This window comes from Ictidomys tridecemlineatus, chromosome 1, assembly GCF_052094955.1.
Source record: "Ictidomys tridecemlineatus isolate mIctTri1 chromosome 1, mIctTri1.hap1, whole genome shotgun sequence".
Lineage (NCBI taxonomy): Eukaryota > Metazoa > Chordata > Mammalia > Rodentia > Sciuridae > Ictidomys > Ictidomys tridecemlineatus.
Genome location: NC_135477.1, coordinates 93730891 through 93749333, shown reverse-complemented (window position 1 = coordinate 93749333; position 18443 = coordinate 93730891). Strand labels below are relative to the sequence as shown.

Genomic DNA, 18443 nt, shown 5'->3' with positions numbered 1-18443 from the left:
TTATGAAAACTTTGTTAAAGCAAAAAGTAATTCTCATAGGAAAAAGCAGAAATGTAATATTATTCAATATGTTTAAGATGCATGTCAATAAAGACAGCCTAGTGGCATAGATAGATCATTAAAAACTTAACATACAAAAAGAATATCATATATTTTGTTAGGATCATGGGTTTCTGTTTATTTATTGAAATAATTTGATAATACTTTCTTGCTTCATATTTCTACCATGATTCAAATGGAATCTGATTACTTATTCAAACCTCATTTGGGAGAGAAGAATCCTGGAATCCATCCAAGTAGTATTCACTAAAGGATTAGTTAAAAATAGTATGCTATATCCATAAATAACATATTATTTAGTATTGTCTATATTCATTGATTATAATAGAAAAGTATGTGCAGTGTATTCTTATTCACTATGCCATAAAACAAAACTATTATTACATACAAGTATATGTGTTCTGATGTTTATATAAATTTTCTTCAAAATTCCTTTCATGGTGAGGTCTTAGTTGGCAATTTAGATGATTTAATGAATATGCTTCTGTTTTCTAATGCAGACCTTCACCTATTTTAACAATGGATATTTTGCCAACAATCTTAACTACTAAGTCTCTTCCAGCATTAACATTTTATGTACACTCATCCTGTGGTTTTCTTATGTGGATGCACTCACTGAGATTTGTGCCAATATTGCTGATCTATCCATTACTTTTTAGTTTTTTGTTCCTTTGGTTTTAATAGATTGGCTTTTTAGATTAGCTCATTTGTCTAGACTTAGGGAAATGAATTGAGGTTGAAGAGACCAATTTCCCACAGAGAAATAAAATAGAAATCCTTGGAACATGAATCTGATGGTCTTAGCTCCTCACTCTCAGGTGGAAGGAAATGCTGTGGTACTGGGACCATCCCCAACTCACATGTAGCAGGCAGGCAACCACTGGTTCTGGGCTTCTATAAGCATGTTAGGCAGCATTCTCATTGTAAAATGATTCCTCTTTTCCTGTATTAAATTTTCACAAAGATTATGAACTTATTATTTTTATTGAAAACAGATAAATCTGAGAAAACATTTATATTAACTTCTGATCTATTTTATCCCTTGCAAGTTTCTTCTTTTTATTTGCTTATGAATTCTCTTAGTATATCTTGGGTTTAATTTCCAATCCCCACTTTACATGGCTAAAAATAATGTAAAAACAGTCATGAAATTCACATACTGGACTTAATTTTCTCATCTCTAAAATTGGACAACTTTCCAAAAATATTTACACAGTACCAATTATATACATGGCTCAAAATTAAAACATAAGCATTTGCCCTTGAAAGAAGGATAATGTCCAGCTTGGGAAACAAGACCAGAAAATATTATGTGCTGTTTTTGTTTATTATAAGCTTTAGGTGATAGTTTAAAAGTTAGCTGAGGATGGAAGGGGATAACTACATAAAACTGGAGACTGACGTGGGTATTAAATAATTGAAGGTGGTGAGGTTTGAATTTAGTCTACAAGGATGAAATGAATTTGGATAGGAAAGGAAGGTAGCTGGAATAAATAAGAGATACTTGAGAGCTATCAAAATATTGAGTTATAGCTTTCTTTTTGATGTCAAATCATCTAGATGAAGGATAATTAATCCTTCCTTTAAGTAGAAAAATATGTCCCAATTATGTTTCCAAAGATCTTTAATATCAAATAAGTTATGAAAGCAGGTTACATGAGCCGACTTTCTTTCCAGCTTTCTTGGCTCAGTTTTACCATATGTGCAAGTTTTACATCTTTTACTCATTGGCAAAAAAATAAAACGAAAACTTCCATTCACTCTTAGTTCCTCATTTGTATCTCTTTCTAAAATGAGAAAATCACAAATGTCCTACTAATTGCTGTTAAAATGATTCATGGTATAAGTAATTTATAAATCTGTGTAAGCTATGTCACTACTAAATATAGAAAGGGAGTTTTGTGGTTCTATTGCAATGAATTTATGTAATTAATAAACTATAGTTTGATGATTTTAACAATTATAATTTAGTAATAAGTTAAACAATAAGTAAAAATAAGTTTAACAATTACAGGTTTAATTCTTTATGAAATGATCAAATGGTTGTTAGAATAACCATTGTCTTTTCAAATATTATTCCTTTTCTTGCTGCATCAAGAAAGAAATTACAGGGGCTGGGGATGTGGCTCAAGTGGTAGCGCGGTCGCCTGGCATGTGTGCGGCCCGGGTTCGATCCTCAGCACCACTTACCAACAAAGATGTTGTGTCCACCGAGAACTAAAAAAAAAATAAATATTAAAAATTCTCTCTCTCTCTCTCTCTCTCCTCTAAAAAAAAAAAGAAAGAAAGAAATTACATATTTTTTAAATATTTATTTTTTAGTTGTAGTTGGACACGATATCTTTATTTTGTTTATTTTTATGTGGTGCTGAAGATCAAACCCAGGGTCTTGCACATGCTAGGTGAGTGCTCTACCACTGAGCCACAATCCCAGCCCCTACATATTTTTATATAAATTACATCAACATATACAATTTCTCCTAGATTTATAGCATGAAAGAGATAAAAATATAAGGTCATCTTTTTTGACATATTTAGTAATGTTGCATAATGGAACAGTTGAACTTTATTAAGTAATAGGACTGTATTAAAAATATGTTCAAATTTACTTTCTTTTAACACATATTTCTTGAATCCCTACATTGTTCCAGGAACTGTTCTAAAAACTATAGATCAAGTGGTGAGCAAAGAAAGTTCATCCCTCTTCTCATAAAACTGAGTCTAAAGAGACAGATTGATAGACATACAAATAGACTTACATACTAATTGCATGCATACATGACTATATTGTATATATTATATAGTATCAAGTGTTCTTAAATAGATGCTACCCCCCAAATCTAGTACAGTAACAAAAAAATGCATATAAAAGTCTGATAAAGAAGAGGATTTTTTTTTATTCTCTGAACAGTATTTGAACAAATGTAATGTCTGCTGTATCTCACTGTGACCTATACTCTGCAATTCTGAGGCTGAACAATCAACTACATCCTATGATGTCTGAGATCTCGACCAGGAGGAAAATCACAGTTTTTGTCATACTTTGACATGTAAGAAGTTGGTAATATAAACATTTAAATCCTTAGTCAAGAAACAAGAAAACAGGACCAAATAATTTAAAACTTTTTCTGAACACTTTTCTAAGTACTTCTAGAGGCAGATCCACAACCTATTTTAATGACTGAGATCACAAATTTGAAGTGATTGTTTGCTTTTTTTGTCTTGAAAATATATTCATGCACACATACACACATTTATAGCATTTAAAAACTCAGAAGGCATAATTTATCATGCACAAATATCATAATTGTTATTTTTGTTTCACTACAGTTGAATAAAAGCATTTCAAAATATATGTCATGATGTAGTAATACATATTTCTTGTTACTTTGCTTTAGAAATAATTGCACAGATAATTGTATACTGTTAAGCATATTTGGTATACAATTATCTAAATGTATGATGTAATCAATAAAATGATCAGTCACTAAAAACTGAGTAATGGCCACATATAAAAGAGTATAACATAGTAAGAAATGTATATTTTATATTTCATAATGAGCTTTTCCTACTTGATAATAGGCTACACTGGGTACAGAATTATTTTTAATAGGTTGAATATCCAAGTTATACAAAATTGCTTAAAACATACAAGGATGCAAAGAAAAAACCAGAATATATAAAAATTCTTGAGACCACACAGACAGAAGTTTGACCAACACAGATGCTATTGGATTTTTACATCTTATGAAAGTCAGGGCAATATACAGACCACTGGGTTTGGGTAGTTGCTGCATTTCAGAGTTGAAATCTATAGAAGAAAGGGGTAAGGGGAGAAATGAAGAATGAGACAAGAGTCTGCATAGTGCTTCTTCCTTCCAAGCACCTCCACACTTCTTGAATATGAGCACAGCTAGGCTGGCTGAAAAGATGGTGACTAACTTTGAAGCCACAAGACAAGCTATTGTATTAAAGCAGGATGGGGAGTGCAGTGCGGCAAAGCCCTGGAGTCCCATCTGCCCTCTGAAAGCTCAGTCCTAGGCCTTGTATACTTTTGGTCTCATTTGCCTCAAATAATCAATTTCTGATGTATCCTAATATATTATAAAAGGGAACGACAAAACTGATTAGGGTCATAGCAGAATTCCACCTGGTTGCAAATCACAGAAAGCCCAACTCACACTAGGTAAACAGTAAAGTGAATTATTTTTCCTCAGAATTAGAAGTCCAGAGGTCTTAACTCATGACTATGGTTCAATGGCTCAATAATATCAGGAATCCAATTTCTTTCTGTTTCTGAACCTTGCCTTTGAACAGGATCAGCTTTCTTTGAAAGCTAGTTCCCAGTTTTTTTGCAAGGTGTTTGCCAGTTACCTCCTGGGTCACAGGATTACTTGTCTACATATAAAAAGAGAGAAAAGCAGTAATTTTCCAGATACTTTCTCAGAATAATGGAGGCTCTTCCTTTGCAGTTGCCTTTCACAATACAAATACACCAACTCCCACCCCTTACATATAGTTCCACTGGGGATATAGTTGGCCTTCACATACGTGGGTTCTGCCTCTGTGAATTCAACCAGCCACAGACAGAAAATTGCTTCTGACCTGAACATGAACAGATTTTTCCTTGTCACAACTATTTACATAGTTAAGAATCATCATGTTTGGTCTAATAATTGATCTAGAGAAATTGTACTCAAAGTATAGGAAGGTTTTGCACAGATTATTTGCAAACATTGTGCCATTTTATATAAAGGACGTGAGCATCCATGATTTTGGTATCTGAGGGACTCTTGTAACCAATTTGCAAATAGTTTTCTACCTATATGTTGACCAATGACTATGGTCAACAAAAAGAAATAGATTTAGTTAGTTCTGAGATATAGGCCTCTCTCTAACTCAAAGAGAGTCATCTTCCCCCAGAGTATTGATGGAGATATCCAATAAAACCTAAAGATTTGCAAGATGAAAAGCATTGAAAGTTGGTGAAGCCACTACAGCATATACTGCAAAGGGCTTTTGTAAGCTTCCTCATTTGCTGCTATAGTTCTAACAGCTGGATTCAAAGCTCTTTCCTAGTGATACAAAACTTTGATGGGCTGCAGTCATATTTTTCATCATTTATTGTTTATAACAATCACCTGAAGAGCTTTTTAAAAATGCAGAAGCCTGGGCTTCCACCCAAAATTCAAGCAAGTACATCTATAGCATTTTAATAAACACCCAGGGAGATTCTGTTTTGGGAGATGGGAGAACTATATTTAGTTAAATCCTATGCATCAGTTACATGTCTTTGCTCTCTGTTTCCCTCCATCATAGAAATTTCAGTACATCCTTCTAAATGCTAAGTTTGTACAGCACAACATTTACTTTTTTAGATTGTTTATTTTTGTTTTGCTTGGTACCTGTGCTTTAGTTGCCTGAATTAAAGGAAGTCCCAGTGGTGTAGACTCAGGTTTTTTTTTTTTTTTTCCTTTTAATTGTTAATTTCATGACTTTAAGCAGAAAATAGGAAGAGTTAAGAATCATTTGGGTAGTAAGACGATATCTTCTGTGATTCTTGTTTCACTGAAATGTCATTATATGGGCCACTAGTGCCCACTTTGAGGTTTATTGTTACTCTGGGGCTCTAGTTGCCACCTGTTAATTGTTGGAGATGTTGTCATTCAGTATTATAGTTTACTGTCTTTGCCACACAGTTAAAACTGTGAATTAATACCACTACTAACCCTTGGGAATGTATGTGATTTTGAGACTGTGTGCATAATTTAATAGTATAAAATTATGTTAGTATAAAATTAAGTTAGTGACATGTTCATATTATAAGGAAGCATTATTAAGAAGATGCTGTACAAAAATAGGACTCTGAAAACTTGTGTACCTGATGACATCTTTGTTAATTTGTTACAAAGATGCTTTCCAGTATTGCAAGCTCAACCATGACTTAGAACACTTCATGCTCTATAGGCTTTGGATTTAAAAGAATCTGATTGCTATAACTTCTATATGTTTATAATTGTCCTTATTTTGGGCTTGCTACCTCCTATGTAAGTATTCTTGCTTATATATCCATAGTGAAAAGTAAAGTCTTGGCATTTGTTACCTTCATTCCTTAGCTATTGTTTCCTGAGGGTGCTTTAGTAGTCAGGATCTCACCTGCCTTATTCTATATCTGAATTGTAAGAAATCTGGAGGAGTTTCCAAATATCTTTATTACTTAAAGAGAGTTTTTTCCTCAAGCCCTCCATCAGATTTATATTCTTTTGCTTATTTTCTCTTTCTTTTTGCTGTATGTGTTTATCAGACTAACATTATCAGGGCCTATGGTTGTAGCTCAGTGGTAGAGCGCTTGCCTTGCATGTGTAAGGCACCTATACTCAGCACCACATTAAAAATAATAATAATAAATGTGTCCATGTACAACTAAAAAATTTTAAAAACACAACATAACAACAACAACAAAAAAAAACCCTAACATTATCAGGGATTTGGCCAGTTTCCATCCTGAGGCAACACTTGTAAATAGCAGTACCCAAATCCTAATAAACTCTTTGTCATTTAGATTTCCCTGTTTAAGCAGTCACAGAATCAGCACTGTTTTGGAGAGTTAGGCATAATGGTAAGAGTTTGATTTTAAAGTCAAAGGGACATAATCTCGAATTCATTTTGACTGTTGACAAAGTTTTTGGTCACTCAAACTTTGTAACTTCCTCTATCAATTTGTGTCCCATTGGTCATTGGTTGCTTTGTGAAATATATGAGTTCAAATTTTAAAGTGATCACTTGTAACTGTAAGTTTATTAATTTTTTTCCATTTTGAATCTCCAGACTTTTAAAATGACCCATTTATTTCAGCACTTCTGCAAGCCTCTTTGGTATTTTCCTAAAAGGGAATTCCTGGAAGCTACCAATGACTTTCCTCTTTGAACATGTTATGATATATTTTGGACACGATAAAGCAGCAAAGAGCTTTTTAAATATTTATGTTCTCCACGCCATGTATGCCAACTGTGTTTGCTCTCTTCATTTCTTTATGTGCCAAGGAGACAAGCCAAACAGTGTGAGAGGAAAATACTGTCAGGACACAAAGTAAGCTTGTCTAGTGTGTGCTCTGTGCAGATGTAACCTTAACGGAAAAGACTGGAGACTGCTCCCTGGCTGCACAGGGATGCCTTGATTAACAAATCAGCTGGAAACAAAGTTCCTTTGTAAGCAAGTCAGCTAACCGATTTTTATTTTAAAACTTCATGAATCAAGTGAAATAGGACTGGCTCATATCATGTAATTCAGCAGTAATATTCCGGGAAACTGCGCTTGTGTACAGAGCAGAAAGCCTTCCTCCTGGAGGATGGGTGGAAGTGGAAAGGTGAATAGGTGGATTTTAGGCAAAACTGCAAAGTTAAACTGTGTTTTTCACTCTAGCAATTGCCTTCCACCATCTCATACATACATGAAGTGGAAGGTTATTGCCCTTGGAGTCCTGCTGCTCTCAACATCTCTAGTTTGAAAACTGGAACCCAAATGATTCACTATTTAATGAGTTACAGTTAATTTTACCTTATGTTGATATTATCTAGTAATGTCTCACTTGGTTACAAATTGGTACCATTTAAAAAGATTCAGACTTAATTAATTTGAGATAGACAACAGAATTTGGCATTCTGTCAACACAAGGGCTGTGAAACACTACTCTAGGATAAATTGTATACTCACATTGTGGCCTCTGCTTTTCTAATATCCATATTTATCTGTGTGTGTGTGGGCTGCAGAACACATAAGTGAAAACCACCTGGGGTCAACCTTTAAAATGTAATGTTTCTGTGTCCTTATCATGGAATCATCATTACTGAATCTTAAAGTATGTGGTGCATGTGTGTGAGTTCTTTTTCTTTTTCTTTTTCTTTTTTTTGGTGGGGGAGGGTTGGGGAGAAGAACAAAAGAGGATACAGAGGAGAAAGAGAAAAGGAGAGTATGTGTGCTAGAATCTGCATATTTAACAAAAACCAAAGTGATTTTGACTCTCTCTCAGATAATACCTAATTTTTTGACCATTGACAATGTCTTTTAATTCTTCTTTGCTAATAAAATTTGATGATGGGCTGGGAAAGTGGCTCAAGCAGTAATGCGCAGGGTGCTGGGTTCCATCCTCAGCATCACATAAAAATAAAATAAAGATGTTGTATCCACCAAAAACTGAAAAATAAATATTAAAAAAATTCTCTCTCTCTCAAAAAAAATTGATGGTTGGGGGTACCATATACAATGTATATTTTAAACAACATTGTTTATGATTATACATGTATATTAACTAACATCAGTCTTGTTTTCAAAGAAAAATGAAAATAAATTTCAGACAACACAGTGGTCTTTTCTAATAAATATGCATATTAAAGAATAAGTGTGTGTACATTTTAATTTGATGTAGATACTCAGGAATCTGTCCTTAAATAATGAATGATTTATAATGTATGCAAAAAATTATAAGTCAGGGGATTATTTTTGAATATGTGAAACATATTTATGTTCAATCTCTTTTTCTCTCTTCCCCTTTTTTCCCTTACCTCAATCCTCTACCTGCCCCAACTTCACCTCTTTTCCTGTTAACATAGCATCAGATGAAGAAGAGCCAACTGCAGCAGGTAAAGTTCTTATGTTACAAATTAAAGGCCATTTTTTAATTTAATGACTTCAATAATATATACTTCAACCAAAATGGACAAAGCATATTTACTTTTTTGTGTCTTGGACCCAGTATGCTGTGCCAGACAGAATGATGTTGATTAAGACTTCTGAATAAAAAGAAGTAGATAAAAAAATTAACTAACACACATAAAAAAAATAAAAATGGCACATCATCATTAAAGAATGAGAAAAATTGGAAAATGAAAACATTGAGATAAAACAGAAAAATAATATGAGGATGATAAAAATATCAAAAAAGGAAAAATGATAAAGTAAACATCCAGAAATGTAACTATTTATGATAGAATACTGCTATAGCAACTATGAGACCAGTATTAGGTATATATTCAGGTTTAAAAATAAAAAAGTTGTTCTTTCCTCAAATACTCATTTAAAATTTTAATTTTTACAATTATAATTTAAATTAAGAATTTTTGCATCCATGTTCATTAGAGATCTTGGTCTGAAGTTTTATTTCTTAGATATATCTTGCCTGGTTTGGGAATCAGGATGATATTGGCCTAATAGAATGAGTTTGAAAGTGTTCCCTCTTTTTCTATTTCATGAAATAATTTGAGGAGTATTGGTTTTAGTTTTTCTTTAAAGGTCATATAGAACTCAGCTGTGTATCCATCATGTCCTGGACTTTTCTTGGTTGGTAGGCTTCTGATGGTGTCTTCTAATATCCTTGCTTGAAATTTATCTATTTAAATTGTGTATATTATCCTAATTCAGTTTGGGCAAATCATATGCCTCTAAAAATTTGTCAATGCCTTCAGTATTTTTCTATTTTATTAGAGTACAAATTTTCAGAATAGTTTCTAATTATCTTCTATATTTCTGTATTGTCTGTTATGATGTTCCCTTTTTCATTGTGGATGTTAGTAATTTGAGTTTGCTTTCTCTTTTTTTTTTGTTAGCATGGCTATAGGTTTATCCACTTTATTATTTTTTTAAAGAACCAACTTTTTGTTTTGTCAATTTTTTTCAGTTGTTTCTTTAGTTTCAATTTCATGGATTTCAGCTCTAATTTTAAATATTTCCTGTCTTCTACTGCTTTTGGCTCTTAAAAATTTTTTTCTATGGCTTTGAGATGTAATGTTAGGTCATTTATTTGTTGACTTTTTCTTCTTTTAAGGAATGAACTGCATGCAATGAGTTTTCCTCTTAGTACTGCCTAAATCTCTTAGTGTCCCAGAGATTTTGAAAGGTTGTATCAGTGTTCTAATTTATCTCTAAAAATTTTTTTAATCTGTTCTTTAATGCTTTTCCAACCCATTGCTCATTCAATAGCATATTATTTAATCTCCAGGTGTTGAAGTAGTTTTTATTTTTTATTTTATCATTGATTTCTAATTTCATTCCATTATGATCTTATAAAATGCAGGGTAGTATTTATGTTTTTGTGTTTGCTAAGAATTGCTTTGTGGCATAATATATGGTCTATTTTAGAGAAGTGTTCCTGAGAATAAAGTGTGGTCACTTGTTGATGGATGAAATATTGTATGCATGTCAGTTAAGTCTATTATTGATTGTTTTATTGAATTCTATAGTTTCTTTAGATTAGATAATAGCTAATAGTATCTTTAGATTGGGTTATAGCTAATCTATCAGCTTTTGTTTGGAAGTTCTATCTAGTGGTGACAGAGGTGTGTTAAAGTCACTCAGAATTATTGTGTTGTGGTCTATTTGACTCTTGAACTTGACAAGTTTTTATTTTATGAATGTAGATGCTCCATTGTTTGGGGCATATATATTTATAATTGTTATGTCTTATTGATGTATGGTTCCCTCGAGCAGTATGAAATGTCTCTCTTTATCCCTTTTGATTAATTTTGGTTTGAAGTCTACTTTATCTGATATGAGGATGGAAATCCCTGCTTGCTTCCACCAGTCCATGTGAGTGGTATGATATTTCTCAACATTTCCTATGGATGTCTTTTCCTATGAGATTAGTCTTTTGGAGGCAGCCTATTGTTGGTATATTTTTAAATCCAATCTGCCAGTCTATGTCTTTTGATTAGTAAGTTTAGGCCATTAACATTCAGGGTTATTATTTAGACATGATTTTTATCCAGCCATTCTTGTTTACTTTTGGTTTTCAACTGACTTGGTTCATCCTTTGATTAGTTTTTCCTTTAGTATAATACCTCCCTCTGCTGATTTTCATTGTTGTTTTTCATTTCCTTCTCATAGAATATTTTGCTGAGGATGTTCTGTAGTGCCAGCTTTCTAGCTGTAAATTCTTTTACTTTTGTTTATCATGGAAGGTTTTTATTTCATCATCAAATCTAAAGCTTAATTTTGTTGGATATAAGATTCTTGATTTGCATCCATTTTCTTTTCAAAGCTTGGTATATGTTGTTTCAGTATCTTCTACCTTTCAGGGTCTGGGCTGAAAAATCTGCAGATATCCTAATTGTTTTCCCCTATATGTAATCTGATTCCTTTCTCTCATGGCTTTTAAGAGTCTCTCCTTATTCTGTATACTAGACTTTTTCATTATAATGTGCCTTGGTGTGAATCTGCTGTGATTTTGTGTATTTGGTGTCTTCTAAGCCTCTTGTATTTGGTTTTCCAATTCATTCATCATGTTTGGAAATTTTTCTGATATTAATTCATTGAATAGATTGGTCATTCTTTTGGTTTAAAACTCTATGCCTTCCTCTATCCCAATAACTCTTAAATTTGGTCTTTTTGTGTTATCCCATATTTCTTGAATGTTCTGCTCATGATTTTCTTACTGTCTTCACTGTGTGATCTACATTCTTTTTGAGATTATAAAATATGCTTTCATTGTCTGATGTCTTATCTTCCAAGTGGTCTAATCTGTTGGTGGTACTTTCTATTGAGCTTTTAGTTTGGTTTATTGTTTTTTTTCATTTCAAAGATTTCTGTTTGTTTTTCAGACCCTTCATCTCATTATTGAAGTAATCATTGGCTTCCTGTATTTGCTTATGTAGCTCTTTATCAAAATGATCTTTTGCTGCCTGTATTTGTTCTCTTCCTTTAATTCACAGAACATTTTAATTATGTGTATCCTGAACTCCTGTGTCATTTCTTCTGTTGTGCCAACCATGGATTCTAATAATGTAGTATCTTGATTTTTTTAGGAAACTTTTTCCCTTGTTTGTTCATGCTGATCGTGTGTCTTTCCCTCTAGCACTGAGGATATGCAGCGTTACTGTGTTTTATGCTTTAGACTTATAGGGTCCCTGCATGGTTGGGGACACTATACTGGCCAGCCAGTATTCCAAGCTGGGAATTGCTACAACTAAAGATGGTGACGATGGTGCCCTAAAATGGAGGCATTTGCTTTCAGCAATGGAGTGATAGGGGGATGGTATTGTGCAGTGTGTTCAAAGATACAGCTCAGACCCAGTGCAGGCTCCGCGGGTATTGGCTGGGCCGACTCAGCCGGCCCTTACTCCACACTGAGATTCATATTTTTAAAACAGCATAGTAAATAACTGTACCTCTGAATGAAGTCACCTTTGGAACTCATATATTGAATCTAATTATATTTCTATAGTTCAAATAATTTTTCGAAGCTTTCTTTTAGAATTTCCTTCAAAATTTGCATATTGACTTTGCAAGATCAATTATTTCATTTTCCAAAACTTATTCTATGTTCTTTAAGAAATCAAGTCATTTATATTAGAAAATTGATTGCTAAAATAAAATAATCTATATGAAATATAATTTATTAACTATAAGGTATACTAAATGAAGCTTATTCCCAATTAAATTTTCTCAGTGTTCTTAACTTCTATAGTTTTATTAGTTTTACATCTTGAGAAATGTCATTTATTTATCAAATTCAGAAAATTATTATGACATTTAGAATAAGGTCAGAACAAGAAAATATTATTAAATGAAACCAAGATCAGTCTGAAAATGACACAGTGTAGGTCTTGTAGATACACAGTGTCTATAGTTAAAATTAACTAAACCACAATTTAGTTGTTTATATCACCTCAAATTAAAAAAAAAACCTATTTTTTATTCTTATCTCTTCCTTGAGGGAAATTTTTAGTTAGTTGGTCTTTTTTATATATATATCAGGCAAGGGACTGAGTTTCTGTTTCCATAAAAATTAGTCACTATTAATACTGGATTAACTTTTATAATAATGAAAATTATATATGGAGAATGTGGAATCTTTTAGACATATGTAAAAGTTAAAATCTTTTATGTTCTATGTTGTTTATACCTAAGTATGTTTTATATATATATATATATATATATATATACACACACACACACACACACACACACACACACACACACATATATATATATAAAATGATGAAATCATTTTATTATCAAATTAGCATTATTTACCTCATATCATTACTACTTGTTGGAGTATAATAAGAACATCTATATTCTACCCTCATAGCAATTTTTCAATACACTATTCAATATTATTGACTATTATCCTAAGACTCTTTATTAGAATTTTAGATTTATTCTTCTTACATAAGTGCAATTTTATACTCTGTGACATATCTCCCCATTTCTCAACTTCACACTCATACCCAATAATCACTGTTTCTACTCTTTTTGAATTCAGCTTTTCAAATTAGATTCATTTGTGTTGATGCAAGTGGCAAGATCCATTTTTTAAGGCTGAATAATATTACATTACATTCTAATATATGCCATTTATTTACATATTCTGTAAGTTACTTCCCTATTTATCTGTGTATGGTCACTTAAGTAGTTTCCATATGGTGGCTATTGTTAATAATGATAGAACAGATATTTTTAAGTGTTTTTGAAAGTGATCTTATTAAGTTTAAATTTTATATACCCAGAGGAGTATCCTTGGGTATAACAGTGTTACCTTTAATTTACTGAGGAAATTCTATACTGTTGCATATGGCTGCACCAGTTTTCATACCCATCAACAATGAGCAAGGGTTCCCTAGACACTTATCCTACACCATATGCAAAAAATCAATTTTAAATAAAGATTTAAGTATAAGTTCTAAAACCATAAAACTCCTGGAAATAAAAAGAACAAAAGCTAATTGACATTGACAATGATTTTGGGGGGTATTGCAATAAAAATCTCAGGCAGTGAAAACAAAAATAAACAATTAGGATTTTATCAAACTAAACAACTTCTGCATAGCACAGAAAACAATGGACAAAATATTTATGAACCATATATCTGTTGATACAAGGTTAACATCTGTGTTAGTCAGCTCTGTGAACCTGGGAAGAACAACATAAAGGAGAAGTTTATTGTGTGCTTATGGTTTTAGAGATTTCATGATTGATGGACTCCATTGCTCTGGTCCTGAGGTGAGGCAGAACGTCATGATGGAAGGGTCTGGAAGCAAACAAGTAAGAAACTTGCTCAGCTCATGGCAGCCATGATGCAGAAAAAGAGAGATCAAGACATAAAAAGACAAACAGGAGAGAGCTAGGAACATGTATAATCCCCAAGGACACGTCCCCAGTGACCCTACTTCCTGTAGTCATGACCCACTTACCTGTGGTTACCACATTAAAATTATTAATTCATCACATGGAGTAATCTACCAATGAGATTACAACTCTCAGTCTAGTAATTTTATGTCTGAACATTTCTGCGTTAACACATGAGCTTTTGAGGGACATCTCATGTCCAAACTATGGACAATATCCAAAATATAAATAGGATTCTCCCAATGCAGTAACAATCAATCAATCAAATCAATAAAAAAGAAAAAAACAGTTAAAAAAAGTAAGCACAGGATTTGTATAGAATCTCCTACAAAGAAGACAAGAAAATGGTCAACAGGCATATGAAAAAGTAATCAGCATCACTAATCATTAAGGAAGTAAAAATAAAGACCACAAGGAAATATTATCTCACATCTTTTAGGATGGCTATTGTTAAAAAGGTAAAATCTTTCTGGCAATCACAGCTGTATTAAAATATGAAACTATAAAAAGTGTACTAGTCTCCATATAATTGTAATATTAAAATGTTAGTAAAATAACAAAATTGTATGTATGAATATGATCCCAATGCTTCATGGTGGTAAAGGTAACCACCCAGATAAAACAATGTATAAAAGACTTCTTAGCCAGGCATGATGGCACATGCCTGCAATCCCAGCAGCTCCGGAGGCTGAGGCATGAGGATTATGAGTTCAAAGCCAGCCTCAACAATTTAGCAGAGCTGTAAGCAATTTAGTGAGACATTGTTGCAAAAATAAATAATAAGGCTGGGAATGTGGCTCACTGGTTAAGTACCCTTGGTTCAACCCCCAGTGCCAGAAAACAAAAACACAAAAACAAAAAAAGAAAGACTTCTTGTGAACTCTATGATATGCAAATAAATGGATATAATTGTAATTGAGTATACCACTGTTTCAGAATTTTTAAACAGTTTCTTGTAAATTTTTAAATAAATTTTTAATAATTTAAAGCACCGGTTTGGCCATTGAGGAAATACACCTAAGAACACTAATAATCTACACATTAAAAAAGATAATCGAATGCTGGTTAGCACTAGTAAAGATCTGATGCTGCAGTTGTTTGTATGTTAGCAGATAAAAAGCCAGTAATAAAACAAGGTATATTCTGTACAGCTACAAATAGGACACAGTGATTAGATATTTTTCTCTAACTTTTGAAATATTCATTGTTACTTCTATTAAAATTATTACTTTTGTTTATGTTTTTTTTCCCCTTAACTATGCTGCAGATTTTTTTTAGCTCTCATTCCCATTTTCTTGTGGAATTTAATTCTGCACGGCCAACTATGTTCAATTATTCTACAACTCATGCATTTTGAAAAGGAATGATGTCTTACCCTATTATTTTCTAATGAATAAGAGTTGCTCTGCATTTTGATGTTGGTACTTTATTTCCTTGGGGTCTGAAATAGAGCTGTGCATCCTTATGCTTGTTTGTCTTACATTTGTTACAAATTTCCCCTTTTTTGTACAGAAATGCTTATTTTTCCCCTTGTGCATTGATCAATTTTGCTAATTATTTTAGCAAGCATACTCTTGTTCATAATATATCTTATGTAGTGTTAAATATTGAAACTTAATACATAAAAAACACAAGTTTATTGCTACAATATCAATAAAAAGAAAAAAATGAGTAGATCCTCGGTATAATAGGGAAGAAATCATTACCCCTGAAGAGTTGACCTGGTTAGTGTTCTAAAACATTAATACAATAATCAAATGAGTGTTTACTTTTCTTTTTTACAAAATAAAATTTCCTTATTGATAGGTATCAGTGATATTGAACTATAGGAAAAGGTAATTATAATTTAAATCCTTGTTTTGTGTACCTGGTGTTTTTCACATTTTTAACAAGATAAAATTTGTTGAACAACAAGATTGTGATATCAGTAGGTAATTTGGAAGATTGTATATTCCACATCTTTCTCTTTAGGCTTGAGAATGAAACAATCACAGGAGGAAAAAATAGTGTCTTTATACTATGAAGATCTGTATGTGTCTTGGCCTATATATCTCTGAACATATATGTAATTACATAATCTATTATAGTCCCTCAAGGTATAAAACAGAAGTAAACAGATTATATCTTATTTTAAAGTAAATTATCTAAAGTCCCTCTTTGTACAGCTTGAAGTCATCATAAATTTAGTAGGATATATAAGTATCTAGAAATACATACATTCAAAAAGAGTTGTTATGTATTGTGATATGATTTTTGAGTTGCAAATATCAGAAACTTTGATCTTGGTTAAATAGAGATTTAGTTGACTTGAAGAATTAAGAATGGATACCTCCATGATGTTGATGAAAGTCTTATTTTTGTTTTAACTTTCTGCTATTTTTTTTTCTGTGCTGTGTTCTGTACTCTAAAGTTTATCTTTATCTTAAAATGTTTTTCTTGTGGCTATGATATATCTGACAACAGCTACTGAGGTTGTGTGAATCCTTACCCAGTTCATAAGAGGGCAAAGATTGCATGTGTTCTCTTGAATTCAAAGCAAAAGTCCTGAGACCATTCTGATAAAATAGGCTTAGCTTCCTCCTGCCACCCCTGAAGCAGAAAGTGAGTCAAGATTTTCCACTGAGAGATATTTGCCAAATTATATTATTATATTATGAGCATGTGTTAATATGTAACAACAAATCCTACCATTATGTACAACAATAATACACCAATAAGGAAAAAAAAAGACCCTCTGCTGAAGCATGAGGTTTATTTCAGCTTTCATGAAGATCATGAACTATATTCACACTGAGGTGTGAATACATGAATAACATTGAGGGTACTCCTTTAGAACAGAAATGGGAAGTGCATGATAGGTCAATGCAACAACCAGCAAAGCCAATTGGAATTAACAGATGTATCACCTCTGTTGCTTGATGGTATATTCTATATATCTTCATAGATATTCTACACCTTGGCATGCTTTCCATGTCAGTTTATAAAATATCATATGAGACTTTAGAAATCTGATTGTTGCCAAATAAATTTGGTGCACATCTCAGTATTATTAAAGTGTATATTCTTAGGTGCAGAGTTATACATTGTGACTCTTAAAATACTACCTTCAATGTAATGTTTAGTCTTTCCTCAAGTTCGTAAACACATTTTTCATGCTTGTCCAAGATCTTCATGTGCCTCATCTCTACTGACTTGATCTTTCCATTTTAATTTTAATGATTTGTTTTCACAGGAACTACCAAGTTTAAGTGGTCCTATTTCCTAGATGTGGTTGAATATAGCCTTCCTCTCTCACATTTCAATACCTGACCACCAGATTAAACTGTATTTTCTACAATGTTTCTAATAGTATTAGATATTCACAGTCTATGTCAGGTTGTTGTTATTATTATTATATGAGAGATTTAAAAAGCTTTCAAGAACCTACACCTGAAATATAACAATTTTATGTTTAAAATAGTAAAGAATGGTCATTCCAATTTAGTCAAATTTTTAAACCTGAAAGAAAAATAAGTAATAATCTTTGTGTGTGTGTGTGTGTGTGTGTGTATTCAATTCAACTTTATGAAACATAATGTCATAAGGTAGAAAGATTGCCCGCAGAGATGTAAATTAAATATTTATTAAATATTTGTAGAAATTTCATGATAGTACATCGTTGATGATTAGACTTTGTGTTGTTTACCTCTAAAATACTAGGAGAAGGGCCAAAAAATTAAACCTACTTAAAGTTAAAATCAAGTATGAAAAGCATTAAAGTTTAAAAAATAATAATAAAGATGGTATTATTAATAGTTATAAAGGAATATTAATGGAAAAGGTTATAAAGGCAAAAGAAGAGCTTCTGAGATTTTTCTAGTTTTTCCAAGAAACAGAACCTAATATGTGTGTGTGTGTGTGTGTGTGTGTGTGTGTGTGTGTGTGTGTGTATGCACTGATTGTGAGGGCTGATGAGTCTGAGATCTGTACAGCAGAGAAGCTGGAAACTCAGGCAAGACTTCTAAATTATAGTCTTGAACCAAAGTGTCTACTTTATTGGGAAATCTCAGCTTTTGAACTTATGGGTCTTCAACTAATTGAAGGAAGTCCACATCTAATTGTCCGATTTCATCTGTTTTACTTGAAGTTAATTTAGTTTCTCTGGGGAAAAAAAATTAAAAAAACTTGTTCTTATTCTAATGCATTAAATTCTACCTTTCCCTTTCAAAGAGTTTTAAATATTATATTTTTTAATTGTAAAAGCTACAGAATTTTTCAAGTTT

At 32.3% G+C, this 18443-nt stretch overlaps 1 protein-coding gene across 2 annotated transcripts in view; it reads left to right on the top strand.

The window, feature by feature from the left end:
* The window catches only part of Edil3 (EGF like and discoidin domains 3), a 394473-nt gene that overhangs the window by 139901 nt on the left and 236129 nt on the right, over positions 1–18443 (top strand). Inside the window, exon 3 of one of the 2 annotated variants that reach the window (XM_005315666.5) lies at positions 8670–8699. The exons of the other annotated variant lie outside the window; for it this stretch is intronic. Coding sequence (XP_005315723.1) covers positions 8670–8699 — 30 coding nt within the window. The remainder of the gene's footprint in view (positions 1–8669; positions 8700–18443) is intronic. 2 annotated transcript variants of the gene reach the window in all.